The sequence below is a fragment of the Eucyclogobius newberryi genome, unplaced genomic scaffold (genome assembly GCF_026437365.1).
Source record: "Eucyclogobius newberryi isolate DKJ021-1_F unplaced genomic scaffold, fEucNew1.0.hap1 SCAF_21, whole genome shotgun sequence".
NCBI classification, from domain to species: Eukaryota; Metazoa; Chordata; class Actinopteri; order Gobiiformes; family Gobiidae; genus Eucyclogobius; species Eucyclogobius newberryi.
In genome coordinates this window covers 22876436-22892675 of record NW_027315846.1, presented here as the reverse complement: position 1 = coordinate 22892675, position 16240 = coordinate 22876436, and the positions used below count along the sequence as shown (strand labels likewise).

Sequence of the window (16240 nt, the reverse complement as noted above, 5' to 3'; positions counted from 1 at the left end):
TCAAAACTGCTGGATTTTTTGTGTAGTATTTCTCCCATATTGATGTATAAAATATGCAGACTAAAGACAGTTGAAAATAACAGATTTTACATATATATATTTTTGGGGGTTTATGTTCAGATGAAACCGTTTTTCCAGCTCATGGCAAGTGTCGATGATTGTTTCAGAGTGACTTTTTAAAAACACATGCTTTATAAAGACAAAAAACATATTTTCATGTCGTATATACACGAGACACAGATTTTTGGAAACTATTTATTGAACATTTGCAACCAGGTAACAGTTAAATACAGAAGGTTTGACCGTCTCTACCTCCCTACAGCGCTGCAGGGACTGGCTTCACTTCATCACACTCTGAGGAGGGAATGTTACAGGACTTGGTAAGGCGCACACTGTGCTGGAAGTCATTTGGCTTTGTGTCTTCTGATAAACAAAGAGAATAAGAGCTTGGTCAAAAAGTCCGTCTGTGCGAGCTCTTCACAGTCGTGGGAATATGTCATTGTATTTTTCCAATGATTCCTGTAGCAGACCAAAGCGAGTGAGCAGGAGGTGACAAGAACAAAAAAAACCGGATACAACACACCTCTTCTCAACATAAGGTGTGAAAACCATGAATGAAGCTAAAAGTAAAATGATCAACATGAATATATTAGAAAAATGGCAATTAGTCTTTAACGAACACCTCGCTTTACCTACTCCCAACTAGACCAGGATTATAAATTAAAACTGTCCAAATAAAATCAATTAACCAGACTTTGGGCCCATTCAGTTCCGTTTCAAGACTGGAAAATCCTCATTGAAATAAGAAATGGCACTTTTCAGTCTCGTGAACTGCGATCTACAATCTCGACTCCCAGCGGAATCCAACCCCCAACCCTAAAAACAACTCTTTCTAATTTACATATACGGGTCAGGCGCACGCTCTCTCTCTCTCTCCGTCTCCGGGGGTGGGCGAGCTGGTCTCTGGGCTAGGCAACAGTTTTGAAGGTCTGCAGTATGAGGTTGGTTTGGTGGATGAGCCGGTTGGCGCTGATGAACACGTTTATCGCCCTGTGGAAGGAGGAGAGACAGTGTGAGGGAAACGTACAACCAGGACGATGTTTCACAAGTCCAGATTAGATTCTATTTGTTTCCTTTTTGTTTCGGATTTCCTTTCTCTATTTAAAAAGAAAGTTGCATTGTGTTTTGTAAGTTATAACAGTGTTTTTGCTTTGCTTTTGAATCAGAAGGACACTAAACTTCAAAATAATAGGGTTTTCAAAATTGCTACAAAAGACTGTACAAACTCTGAAATACAAAAGATGTTTCATCACAAACGGATGAAAATGTCAAAAAATATTTTTATTTTAATCAATGATAAAATTCTCTCTCCAAGTAAATATTCTCTGTAAACCTTCAGTCCCTATATTCTAAAAAAAAATAGAAATTTTCTGACTAGTTGCCGACTAAAATAATTATCTGTTGCAGTCCTACACATTTGTACTTTCAATCAGAAAAATGAGATCATATCCTTTATGCTAAACGTCAGACAAAAGGGATCTTCACATTCATTTGGATTAGGCGCCCTCTACTGGCAATCCATGGGTTTCAAAAGATGAACAATTAGGATTATTACCATGAGGATTAACAATTCAAAATTGTTTAAATGGCAAAAAAATATCTCAAATTGGTGTTGTGAGGCTCAGGACAAGTCAAGACTATTTCAAACATGCTAAATGGCAGCGCAGCTATTAGCGACACAACACTAACAGACAGCAGAAGTGTGAAACTACATTCTGCTGTTGAGAAGAAAGATCAACAGCGTGTTTTAAGCTTAATTTAAAAAAATCCTTAATCTTATTACCTGAATTAACTAAGAACTATGGGTAAGTGCAGCAAAAAGACAACACTAAGAACTCTAACTGACCAAGTTAACGCTAGCAACCAACAACCTGAATGATGTGGCTTGTAAACAACGTCACAATGCACATACACCAACTGTGTACTATATTACAACCCACTAATATAACAGGATTTATTCTGATCATTATTTACCGCTTACTCCCTCAGCCACTGAATAGTTGCTTTCGAATTAGCAGGGACAGATTATAATTACTTGAGTTTGGCAGTCGCTGTTAACGGGCGACTCCGAGCGCATCCACGAGTCCATAGAGAGCTTTTATGTCCGCAGTCATTAAAGGATATTTTAGTGTTATAATTGAACATTGTCTAAATCGCTTTTTAATTAACTGCACTTTCTTCCTAAAGATGTCATAAGGTGAACCCTCAGTCTGCACAGACGCGGCGCGTAATCATGTTTTGCTTTCATTCAAATTGGGACTTGACATGTTCACTCTAGCTTTGTTTTAGCCCTGGTTTAATCTTTGTATAGTCCTGATTTAGTCCGCTTGGTCCCGTCCAAGTTTAGCTCCGGTTTAACCCTAACCCTTTCCCTGGTTTAGCCCTGGGTTAAATCATGGGTTAAATCATGGGTTAAACCCTGGTTCAGTCCTGGTTCTGTCCTGGTCTAGCCCTGGTCTAGCCCTGGTCGGGGGCTAAATCAGGGTTCAGACCAGATAGGCCAATATAAGCACTTTTTGCCGTATTGTCTAGTGGCCTTACATCTCCAGCAGAGGCCATTATGTCATTTGGACCAACCTGCTGCCAAAGGAATATGCATAAAGCTTTATTTGAACACTTGTCTTGTGGCTTGGTGGCTGAGTGGACAGCACACATGCGTGACATGTGAGCAACCCGCAGTTTGAACGCGGCTCGACAGTTTGTTGCAATTCCCTTCCCCAGTCTCATTCCCATTTCACACTATACTGTCCTGTCTTATAAAGCGTACAGGCTAAAAAATCCTTTAAAACTTTGTATTTGATTCTTATGAATACTTGAACACGCTATGAACAGCACAAAATGTAGCTACACCATTGGCTTATCCAGTTTGCAGTAAAAACACAGTTGTGGATCCGTTTGTGAGGTTATCGACCATCGATTTCTCTGGATTCAAAACTATTTGTATCGACATCGGCCATGATCAAACTCAACTCCGTTTCAGACCTGGTTTAATCTGGAACTAGTTGGAAGTTGAGGAAATACAGGACTATAGAGTGCTTTTGTGGAAGTCAGCACAGTAATGTGGGCAGACTTGGACAGCAGACAGAAGCGTATTTAACATGGCGACCTTTACAGTGTTAGAGAGAAGGTTTTCTTTTAGGAAGGTCGACACCCACACAACAAGGAACGTGGACGTGATGGAGCAGAAGTGAAAGAAATAAACGAATGAAAGAAAGCCAAGAACGCTTTTGTCACTTGAAGACACACAGAGGGAACAAAGCATATACTCAAGAGTACTGTTACACTGTCAAATGGAATACTCAAGGTCTAAAAGTACCATTTCAATTTCCCTGAGTAAAATGTGTGTACTGCCCACCTCCTTGTAATGTCATTCCCAATTTGAGAGAAAAACATAGAAATTTAAATATCCATCCTGTGATTATTTAGTGGATGTTGCTGCCGTCTGTATTATTAACAATATCAAGTACAATAAGTACTGTTCCAGAGACCCTTCTGAGAGTAGAAACACACAGCATTACATTAAGTAGAAATCAGACTTACTTTCCGTCTTTGAAGTATGTTTTGAGGGTGTCACTGAAACTTTTGGAGTACTTCACAAACTCCTTTTTTTGGTGCTCAAGGGCCTGGAAAAGATGACACACATTTTAAAAAGGGGAAAAAAACACCAGTATTCATATTCAACGTGGAAGTGCTGTTACTTACTCTGCGATTCTGGTACTGATATTTCTTTATAACGTTGTTGACTGTGTCCAGCAACTCTTTTATGGCGCTGGCAATGTCTCTGCAGGAGGAAAGAATCACCACAAAACATTGGATTTTTGGCAAATGGAAGATTATCTTAGTTATTCTTGTTTTCTTCTGTTCAGATTATCTTACATGATAATGAAATGGCACAATAGATCTTAGCTAATGCAATAGCCATCTGTAACTTTGGGAGGAGGCCACCTGCTTTTCTCTGTAGAGATGTTCCTGGAATGTAGGGCTGCAACAATTATTCGAGTTATTCGAATAATTCGATTACAAAAAATCTTCGATTATTATTTATTGATTCGATGCTTCGTTTAGTTTACATATTTCATTAAAAACACGTGAATCAGTGGCGCGCGGAGCGCACGGAACGACGCTTTTGTTTCCCACGGAGCTTCTTCCTGAAGCAGCTGGAGCACAACAGAGAGAGTGCGACTCATGGATCTATTATAGGTGCGACCGGGAAGAGTTTTGTTGTGTAAAAGAGCTCGGTGCCGCGAGCAACCACCACTAGTGCCACGCGCCGCCCGCCCCAGCACCCGCGTCCTCACCACGCCACCGCGGACCCCGCTCCACACTCGCTCCACACTCTACTTCCCAGTCACACTTGTACGTTTCAAACATGCCACACGCTCGTCTGCAGCGCCTTGAAACGGTCAACCCGACCACGACCGTGTTATAATAATCTGATGTGAAACAGAAAGTCCGCGATGACGCGGAGCCAACGCCGTAAAGTGACAAAATGCAAAATATAGAGCCACCGCTCCAAACACCAGCATCACTGTCCCACACACAATGTTTTACAAACTAATGTCTTATTTTAAATTATGTGACAGAAACGCAAATTAATTCAAACTGTAACTGTTACAAACAGTCTGTGACAAGTTAATTAGCCCTTTATATATTTTCTTTATATATTCTCTATGTTCAAACAGAACACTTGGACTGGTGAAGTGAAATGTTGCTGTTTTGGGGACAAACTTATGTGAAATTAAGAATAAAATGTGTTTTTTTAGGCAGAAACTCAATTTGTTATTTGTTTATTACAATGAACTCTAACATTTATTTAAAAAACAATTTAATATGCTTTTAAATGGTTTACGGATTGTACAAAAAAATTAACCGATTCATCGATTAATCGAAGAAAAAAATCGATAGATTAATCGATTGCTAAAATAATTGATAGCTGCAGCCCTACTGGAATGTTCCATAGTTTAGCATTAAATTGGACTAACACCTAACCCTAAATACATCCATCTCCATGGAGACAAGCAGATGACGCGCCAGGCCAAGTCACAGGTCAGATCAGTGGAGAGGTGAGCCTGCTAGCAGATATTTAATCTCTGCAGTCAACATAGCTATGTAATATATGTTTGTATATAGCTCTATGTTGCTCCTATCCTGCAGTCTTAGCTCGAGTATGTAGTATGTAGTTGTACTATGTAGTTGTACTATGTAGTTGTACTATGTAGTTGTACTATGTAGTTGTACTATGTAGTATGTAGTTGTACTATGTAGTATGTAGTTGTACTATGTATTATGTAGTATGTAGTATGTAGTATGTAGTATGTAGTATGTAGTATGTAGTATGTAGTATGTAGTATGTAGTTGTACTGACTTGATGGTCTGTAGGAAGCGTACTCTGTCGTTGATCTCGTCAGGGATTTTGCTGAGGATGTGTTTCAAAGCTCTGGCCTTGTCGTTGAGGTCCTGGAACTCCTGCTCCGGTCGCTCGATCATGAACTCTGCAAACAGAGAGCTTTTCAGACACACTCCACTGCCCCCCACAAGGGAAATACACCACCGCCACGAAAGTTTAAGAGTCACAGCAAATGCTCTCAGCACTTCAGAGGAATGAAGACAGCACTTGTTTGTAAAAAGAAAATATATACATATAGCATATTAGAGTTGACAATGACTTCAAATGAAAACTAAGAGTGGAGTTCCTTTGCAACGTAACAAAACATTTGCCTTTCAAACAAGGAAACCTCCTGAAAATATTTGCATATGAAGCAATGTTCAACATTGCGACATCATGGCACAGGTTTAGCAGCCTCAGGCCGTCCTCTTCATCACTGTAATCATTTTAGTTGTCTGAGCAGTCTGAGGCAAAATTCAGTGGAAACGACTACATCACAACTATCATTGATCCTCTTGACTATCATACGTTTCAGGAGAAGATTATGATCAATGCAACCCTGAAACACCCCACATGTTGCCACGTGATAAGTAACACACTAACTATACTGGAAATATAACTGGAAAAAGTTGAACAATAATATCCCCCACAATTAAAGGTGGAATGGACGATTTTTTTCAGCAATTTTTTTTCATATTTCCTCGTGGCGTGGATAAATCATTTGTCCTGCCACGTATCAATCATAAAACGCACCTATCGCTCACCTGCAGCTACGTGCGGTTCGTGCCCACGTCTCCGCGTGCCTAAGCGCATGGATCTATCATAATATAGTTCCCTCAGTGTACGGGGCAAAATGAAGACGGAGAAAGACAGTTCGAGCTGACGCAGAAGTGGACAGAAATCTACGGGAGACGAGAGATGCGATGTGATCCGTTGCGCTAATAAACAAACGCACGTGTGTGTTGCATCAGTCCACACGGGGGAGTGCGCATGCGCACTTCCGCCTGCGTTCTCAAATCGCCGAAAAATCATCCATTGCGCCTTTAATGGTGAATAGAAGTATGATTATTCACTTAAATTATACTGTGTATATGTAGACTTCTTAATCGTATTCCTGTTGATGTACAGAGCAGAGATGCAAACACTCAAACTGCAAGCTAATGGTACTCGAGAAAAATAGTATCCTGGTGATGGTTGTGTACCTCGCGTACCTTCCACATCGTCCGCTGCCATGCGCAGTAAAGACTCTGTGAAGTTAATTTGCACGTTCTTTTTTTCCAGGATCTTCATTATAATGTCTTGAGTCAGACCAGGGTTTTCCCTCTCGGCCTGGAACAAAGAAAACAGCATTAATGGATCCTGTCGACACAAAATGCACTGCTGAGAGGAGCCCGACGACAGAGCGCAGAGAGGAGCTCAACGACAGAGCGCAGAGAGGAGCTCAACGACAGAGCGCAGAGAGGAGCTCGACGACAGAGCGCAGAGGAGCCCGGCGACGGAGCGCAGAGAGGAGCTCGACGACAGAGCGCAGAGAGGAGCTCCTTTTGATTATTCTGGCCATTCTGACTTTTCTTACAGTAAGGTGTATCGTTCATCATCACATGAAACAGTTGATTTCTGTGATATTAGTCATGAGTTAGCAGCGGGCTACATTAGCACTTCGACAGTTTCACAGTAAATCTCAACTTTGCCATTTTTAACATTGGTGATTAATAATTTGTCAATTCAATTACATTAAGTACCCAGTCCTTAGCCCTTTTATGACAATTTTACATCTGTCTACACTACAGAGGAAATTCAGTCAATTTGAACTTGTTTAATACAATGCAAAGCATCTCTCCTAATAAGGTAAAAGTATGTTGTGCACTGTCCCCGACTCAAATAAATGAAATGACTATTTAACTAAACTAAACAACATAGAAGCACAGTTCTGTAAAATAGGGTGGGGCAGGGTGAGAGACTGTCAGCAGGACTTCCTCTATGTGTGTTTATGACAATAATTCGTTTTTACAATAAAAAATGTCCTGTTAATCGTATTGCAACAAGTCCAAGCCAAGAAAGTTGCCTATGAACAAAACGACAGGGAAAGTTGGCATGTTGAAGAGCCAAACGTAGTACATACTTGTGATTTCGGAAGAAATCACAAGTGGTTATATAGTGTGTTCAGATTGAGGAAACACAGCATTGGTATTTTCTTATGAAAGTCGAAAATATAAATATATAAATAGTGAGATAAAACTACAGAAGTCTGTGTATGTTTAAGAAAATATGTATTATTTGATACATCCCTTTGACATTTTGACACTTAAATTATTGTGAAACTCATTATCTCGTCTTTTCTTGATGTTTATTCTTATATTGTAATCTTTGAGCTACTGTGTGCAAGAACTTCCCTTGTGGATCAATAAAGTCTGTCTAAGATTGGCTAGGTAGTAAATAAAAACATCTTCTTACCTTTATAAAGGCTGCTCTGAGTGTCTGTGCTGCTGACAGATTAATCCTCTCCAGCTAAAATAGAGCAGATAGAAAAGACACAAAAACATCAATGTCTGAGGTCATATGCGCTAAAAGGCTTTGCAAGTACAGTCAGAACAAGGTACGCTTGCATTACACAACACAAATATGATTCAACTTATTTACCTCATTAAAAACTGGGTACATCACAGCGTACAGTGTCATGGATACCATGGAGTTAGTCTCCGCTTCATTCTTCATCTCCTCCATTGTCATCGTCAGCTGAGGAGCAGCTCGTGTAGAAAAAGTTCAGAGGAAACTGCAGTGGGTCTCTCTCACTCTCACTCTCACTCTCTCACTCTCACTCTCACTCACACATACACTCACACACGCCCACGGAGAGCACCCGGCCTCCACACTGATGCGCCTGCACATGGACACAGAGACATGGAGCATATTTGAAACACCTTCAGGAGTAAAGCTATCAAAAGCATCAAAAATCTGATAATAAAACCAGACACACGGTTGTTTTTGTTTTTTAAGGTAAGGACAGGACAAAAATTGGGACCTTTCTTGAACAGTTTTATAGTTGTATTAGTCATGCGCTTGATCAGGACTAGTATAGGACCACAAGGAAACAAAGAAAATACTATTATGCCTATTGTCTAATTGGAAACGTAAAATTATTACATTATTGTGGTAACAAGTCTCAAACCTATTCCTTATTAGTTTAGAGTTTGAAATGTTAGTATTGTGTCAACATTATCCAGGAGCATTAATATTTGAGAAGGCGGCTGAAAACTTAACTGATATATTAACACAGGAATCACAGTTGTAGAGGTCTAAACTTAAGGCTTAACAGGTTTTCAAAAATATGACAGAATATTGTTCTAGCAAAGGACTTAAATAATAGGGATTTGCCAATTGTGTCCATTCAGATTGCAATTTTCAATTCGCTGGCGCAGAATCCTGCAGCTTGCGGTCAGTGCAGGGGACAAACGAGACACAGGAGACACAGGAGACACAGGAGACACAGGAGACACAGGAGACACATGCAGCTTCAGGAAGCACCGCTGTCACATCACACATGAATCCAAACAGCCTGTCTTCTCCACAATGCTTCAACTGCAGACATATTTAACTGCAAAAATGCTTTCAAACGTTTGTTTACGTAAACTATATTGTGTTACACAAAAGACAGAGACTTATGCGTTAATATGAACGCTTTACTGTGTATATCTGAAACGCGAAGGTTTGTTAGCTGAAGGCTAAAGTGACTAGCACTGGGTGTAATCAAGATACTTTGCCAACTGAATAGAGGGATGTAAAAAGCCATTAAATGTAATTGTGTACATATAAAAACATAGAAAATAGGTAATGTGTTGTTAAAATAACTGTGTATGATTGAAAATCACAAACATGATAAGACCAAGTCGTAAGAACATTGAATTGCGGCCTATGGCGGAGCTCTCGGTGCTAGCACAGCACTAGCCTAGCCTGCGCTGGAGCTCCACTAGATTCTGTTGATTGGCATCCACTAAAGCCAAGCAGTGGGAGCACTCTGTGTTATGACACATGAGTAACACATATACATATGTCGAGGACAAACTGATCTGTACCTTTGCTCTGACTCCTCCGAAAGGCTAGTTACGCTGCGGAGCCTTTAGCTGACTGTTTTCTTTACAACTTAAGGCGGAAGTTTTTTTTAGCACTGACCTGAGCGACACTTCCGGGCTCGGCATACGTCAGTGTGGCACGTCCACGACCGCGTCCAATCAAAACACGGAACGCTTTTACTTTATACCATGGATCTTCATACAGTGTCTATAACTTTACTTCAGAAATTCGAAAAGCCAGATATTTTACTAAAACACTATATTAGTTACTATTTTAAACCATCGACTTTTCATTGCATGGGCCTATACACGTGTGTAGACATTTTGTAAAGAAGCCTAGGCAAGTACCACTACACTTACATAAAAATAATATTAATTTAGGAGAAGTAAAGCATTTTATCAGAATTTCTTATGCGTGAAAAAATAAGATTGGAGAACTACTCGAGTTGGTTAATCAGAGATGACGCCGTAGACTGATGCTCTGGTGTTTCAGTGCACTTTGTGTTGTCTGTTTTTTTTTTTTAAGTAAATACGCATTTTGCAACATGCATTGAGCCCCTGAGGGCTCTTCAGATCACACAATGGTTCACCTGATCCCCACGTACAGACAGAGGTAGAAACTCTCCATCGAAACTGCTCACCAAAACTGAGGCAGTTCAGGCAGCAGAAGGAGGCAGCGCACAGGGCTGGTGACAGAGAGCGCTACATAGACGCGAAGTATGGATTTAGCAGGGAGGTGTCAAGAGGTAGAGCACAGTACAATATTTATAATTATGTGTCTGGAGCAGCAGTTCTCTGACAACAACCCTGCCTCTGTGTGGAGTGGGCTCTGGCTTCTCACCAACTACAATCCTAAAGCCCCCCACGCTGCAGACAGTCGGAAACTGTCAGAGGAGCTTAACACCTTCTACTCCAGGTTCGAACTCCCCAGGAACCTATGTCAGGATCCTGTTTGTGGACTTCAGCTCAACGTGCCTGACTCCACCTGCAGGTGGATCACCAACTTCCTGATGGATCGGACGCAGTGCATGCGGCTGGGGAAGAATGTCTCAGACACTAGGACTACCAGCACAGGAGCTCCACAGGGCTGTGTATTTTCTCCTCTGCTCTTCTCCCTGTACACAAACTGCTGCACCTCCAGCCACGACTCTAAAACTGACCAAGTTTGTGGACGACACCACCCTCATCGGGCTCATCTCGGACGGGGATGAGTCTGTCTACAGGAGGGAGGTGGACTGCCTGATATTCTGGTGCAGCAGTAACAACCTGGAGTTCAACGCCCAGAAGACAGTGGACATGATCGTGGACTTCAGGAAAGTCCCAGCCCCCCCTCACTGCCAGAACAGAAGATGGTGCAGTTTTACACGGCCATCATTGAGTCCATCCTCACCTCCTCCATCACCTCCTCCATCACCGTGTGGTACGCTGGAGCCACAGCCAGGTACAAACAGAGACTACAGAGCATTGACAGAGCATACCTTTCTGCTTTCGAAGAGTGCACACGCTTTTTTGCTCGCTCCGCTTGCTATCGCTGCTTTCCTTATTTATTTTGCTTTTTAATCAGTTTTTGTCGTCCAAACATTTTTGCTTTAGACTTTTTCAAGTAAACCAAGGATTTTAAGAACATTTTTCCAGATTTAACGACATATCTGACGCCAGCGACATGTCTGTGAGAAGAAGGGAGAAAGACTGTGAACGCTGTCGGAAATATCAACAAGAAATTAATGAGCTGAAAACACGGATATTTGTTTTGGAATCTGAAAAAGTTCTTCACGATACCATTCCTGTGTCAACTGACGGTAAGAAGAGCACACTTTTTACAAGAAAAACTGCTACTTTCAACCTAAACCGCAGTGACTCTGTGTCGTTTCCAAAACTGTCTAAAAACCAGAAAGACCAAGCTGTTTCTTGGAACAAACTTGGAGCAAAGCCTAAACGATACAAAGATAATGTGAAGTCACCTAAAATACAGCTCACCAACAGATTTTTACCACTTTCAGAGATGGAATTAAATGAAAAAAGGAAAGATGACGTGGCCAAAATACAGCAAGGAGGAACTGTGCCACAAGCCAAGGTCACGGAGATTGTTTTAGTTGGGGACGGCGCGATAAGTCACGTGACGCATGAAAAGATAAACACACATTCTTTTCCAAGCGCCACTGTTTCTGAGATAACGTCACTCCTTCCAAATATTATGGCTAAGCATGGAGGAGCTAAACAGCTGATTGTGCACGTGGGTGCAGTGGACATGCGGCGGGAACAGACTGAAGTTTTGAAAAAAGACTTCTTGAAGTTATTCCACGTGCTTGATAAAATGGAAATCAAAACATTCATAAGTGGACCTCTTCCAAACATCGACAGGAGGATAAACAAGTTTAGCCGGCTTCTTCAGCTGAACACATGGCTGTCCAAAGAGTGTTCCCCGAGAGGACTACACTATATTGAGAACTTCTATCTATTCTGGAAACGAGAGGACCTGTTTAAGAGAAATGGCCCCCACCTATGCAGAGGTGGAGTGAGGGTGCTGACAGAGAACCTGCTCCACGCTCTGAGGCATTGGACTGGGCCTGGACAGGGTCCTGAGCAGATAGTTAGAGAAGAGAGGAATGAGAGAAGAATTCCTGCTCCATCAGCCAGAGACCGAGCCAATGTTTCAACATCAAAAGCACCACAACCTCAGCCTCCACCAAAGGATTCATCAGCAGCTGCTCCACCACCACCAGCAAAGGATTCAGCTCCAGCTGCTCCACATTCACCTCCACCGCCTCCAGCAAAGGAACAATCTTCAAAGGCCTTGGACCCATCTGTGACAAGCCCAACAACATCCCTGTCATCGCCCCTGCCTTCACACCAGCCCTGGGTTCCCCCTGCAACATCTACTCCCACTAAAGATTCATCATTCTCCTTCTCATCTCCACTCTCACCCATGGGCCTTCCCAGCCATTTTGAAAGTCTGATCAAATCAGGCATTAAGATGGCTCCACTCACGCCCAATATAGCAAGGGCTATGCCGACTACACCAACCCCACCACCCATCCCCCCTCGCCTCTCACCTGGTCCCAAACTCTCCTTGGCTACAAAAGCCCCACCACCCATCCAACCTCGCCTTTCACCTGGTATCTCCCATAGCTAGGATGCACTGGGTCTCAGCGTTGCCGGGACTTATTGTTACATTAAAAATCAAACCAACCCGGGGCCCTATGTAAAAAGAGCCCCCCCTAGTGCTATTTCTGTAGCCACATCATCACACAGATGGAAAAACAAAATGCGAGTCAGGCCCAATCTGAGAAATGTGATTCATATTCCCTGTGAAAAGATAAAGCCCAGTCTCACTGAAACTAGTCTGAAACTTGCTGTGCTAAATGTCAGATCCTTATGTAACAAATCTCTCTTAATTAATAATTGTATTTCTTCTTATAATCTTGATTTTATGTTTTTAACTGAAACATGGCTTGACAAAAACACAGGAAATGTAGTTCTGATAGAATCTGCTCCACCCAACTTTAAGTTTGAATCTGAAACACGAGAAAACAAAAAAGGGGGTGGAGTCTGTGCTGTCTTTAGAGATGAAATAATTACCCGCAGGTTGTCTTTTGGGGTGTTTTCATCATTTGAGTATGTATCCTTTAAAATGGAGCTAAAACGGTCTCCATCCATTCTCTTCATTGTTTTATACAAGCCTCCCCAGCACTGCCAAAGTTTTATTGATGATTTTACTGAGATGCTTTAAGTCGTATGCACAGACTTTGATGGTTTGGTCATTACAGGTGATTTCAATGTGCATGTTGATAATATTTGTGACAGAAACGCTTAAGAGCTTGATGCTGTCCTTGAAACCTTCAGTCTTACTCAGCATGTGAGAGGCCCCACCCACAGCAAAGGACACACTCTAGATCTCATAATTACAAAGGGGGTAAATATTTCAAATGTTAATGTGATCGATGTTGCTCTGTCTGATCATTTCTGTGTCTTCTTTGACCTGTCTGTTTCTCCCAAACCTCCGGTTGGTCCTGCAGTTGTTCAGAGGAGACACATAAGTGATGGCACAGGTGCACTGTTTATGGAAATGATAAACTTTGAAAATGTCTCATGTTCTAATGTAAATGATTTGTTGAACTCTGTTACATCTAGTGTTTTGAATGTTCTGGACACCATCGCCCCTATAAAGGCTAAAATGGTTAAAAATAAGCAGAAGGCGCCGTGGAGAAATGATGATTCGGTCAGGGCACAGAAAAGGGAGTGCCGCAGGGCCGAACGGAAATGGCGCAAGTCAAAGCTCCAGGTTCAAAAAGAGATTTACAAAGAAAAGCTGAACATGTACAACCTAATCTTATGTAGAACTAGGGAAAGATATTTTTCTGAAATAATTGGAAGCTGCAGTAACAACTCGCGTGTCCTGTTTGCCACAGTAAACAGATTAACAAACCCTCCAGCTCAGCTGCCGTTAGAACTCATTTCCACATCCAAGTGTAATGAGTTTGCATTATTCTTTAATGACAAAGTTCAGGGCATTAAACATGCTATAAATCCCACAATGCAAAAAATTACCCTAAAACCACCAAGACACTTAGAGCTAACTCACTTTGCACCAGTAACTGACAAAACTGTCCATGAGATCATCACCAGTCTGAGTTCATCTACATGCTGCCTTGATGTGTTACCCACCAAATTTCTAAAGTCTGTGCTGAACAGTTTGTTAGCACCATTCACTCACATAGTTAACATGTCGCTTCAATCTGGAACATTCCCAATGTCTTTGAAAACTGCGGTCATAAAGCCTCTCCTAAAGAAGAGCAGCCTTGATGCCGCAGTACTGAGTCATTACCGGCCCATCTCTAATCTGCCATTTTGGGGCAAAGTCCTTGAAAAGGTTGTTTACCAACAGCTCACAGATTTCCTCTTAATAAACAACTCATTTGATGTTTTTCAGTCAGGTTTTAGACCTCATCACAGCACTGAGACTGCTCTTGTCAAAGTGACAAATGACATCCGCCTGAACACTGACACGGGCAAAGCCTCAGTCTTAATTCTGTTAGATCTGAGTGCTGCTTTTGACACTGTCGATCATGGGATCCTCTTACAGAGACTAGAGGACTGGGTAGGCATCACTGGCACTGCCCTAAACTGGTTAAGGTCCTATCTGGAAGACAGGAAGTACTTTGTTGAAATTGGTAGCTGTGTCTCAGACCACATGACCCTGACCTGTGGGGTGCCCCAAGGGTCAGTCCTGGGTCCCCTTCTGTTCAACCTCTACATGCTGCCGTTGGGTCAGTTGATACGCAGTGAAAATGTGTCCTATCACAATTATGCAGACGACACTCAGATCTATGTTTCTCTATCGGCAGGTGAATATGGACCAGTAGATTCACTCTGTCACTGCATCCAACAGATCAGTTTGTGGATGCAAAACAACTTTCTCCAGCTGAACTCAGACAAGACTGAAATAATCGTTTTTGGCCCACAGAAACAAAGAGAAAGTGTTAGCGGTCACCTCCAGAGTCTCGCTCTAAAACCTACAAACCAAATTAGAAATCTGGGGGTAATAATGGACTCAGACTTGAACTTCGTCAAATCAATAACATCAGCAGCTTTTTACCATCTAAAAAACATTGCCAAAATCAAAAATATAGTGTCAAAACCGGATTTGGAGAGACTTATCCATGCGTTTGTCTCCAGTAGATTAGACTACTGTAACGGCCTGCTCACTGGTCTCTCCAAACGAGCTGTAAAACAGCTGCAGTACATCCAGAACGCTGCTGCTCGGGTCCTGACTAGAACCAGGAAGTATGATCACATTAGTCCTGTTCTCAGGTCTCTGCACTGGCTCCCTGTGGCTCAGAGAATAGACTTTAAAGCAGCTCTGCTTGTGTACAAGTCTCTCCATGGCCTAGCACCAAAGTACATCTTGGATATGTTAGTGCCATATGAACCATCTCGGACTCTGAGGACCTCAGGGACCGGCCTCCTGCGGGTGCCCAGAGTCAGGACAAAACATGGGGAATCTGCGTTTCAGTTTTATGCAGCTAAAATCTGGAACAGTCTTCCTGAAGATGTGAGACAGGCTTCTACTCTGACAATGTTCAAATCTAAGCTAAAAACTGTTTTGTTTAGCTGCGCATATGACTGAAGGGATTTTTTCTTTGCACTCTTCTCTTTTGTTTGTGATTTTATTAGTTTAGAAAATCAGTTGGATTGATAATTTTTAATTTAGTTAATTTTATTGTATTTCTGTAATTTCTTTGTGATTTGAATGGATTTTTCCTGCTGTGTGAAGCACTTTGAATTGCCTTGTGTATGAAATGTGCTCTACAAATAAACTTGCCTTGCCTTGCCTTGCCATTGTGCTTCTGCTGAGAAGGTGATCGGCTGCAGACTTCAATCTCTGCGGGACCTGTACGTCTCCAGGACTCTGGAAGCAGGTCGGATCAATGCTGCCCCATCTCACCCTAGACACGGACTATTTGAGCCACTCCCCTCAGCCAGGAGGCCACTCCCCTCAGGTAGGAGGCCACTCCCCTCAGGCAGGAGGCTACGATCCATCCGGACCAGAACATCCCGCCTTAAGAACAGTTTCTTTCCCTCTGCCGTTGGACTCATGAACTCTTCCATCTGTAAATTTGTGTGTAAATATCTGTGTACATACCAAGACAAGTTTATTTTCTATTTTTTACCTTATTTTATTCGTAAATGCTTAATTTATGCATGCTATATTTGACTCTAAATA

At 41.9% G+C, this 16240-nt stretch overlaps 1 protein-coding gene across 1 annotated transcript; it reads right to left on the bottom strand.

The window, feature by feature from the left end:
• Positions 1–241: 241 nt before the first annotated feature.
• LOC140370362 (programmed cell death protein 10) lies at positions 242–9656 on the bottom strand. The gene is made up of 8 exons (XM_072457487.1): positions 9520–9656; positions 8087–8327; positions 7901–7954; positions 6658–6775; positions 5426–5552; positions 3763–3841; positions 3601–3683; positions 242–1050 (listed from the first exon to the last, which is right to left on the bottom strand). Exons 2-8 carry the CDS (start codon positions 8174–8176, stop codon positions 969–971), a joined length of 633 nt encoding a protein of 210 aa, XP_072313588.1. The 5' UTR covers positions 8177–8327; positions 9520–9656; the 3' UTR covers positions 242–968.
• Between the last annotated feature and the right edge of the window lie 6584 nt (positions 9657–16240).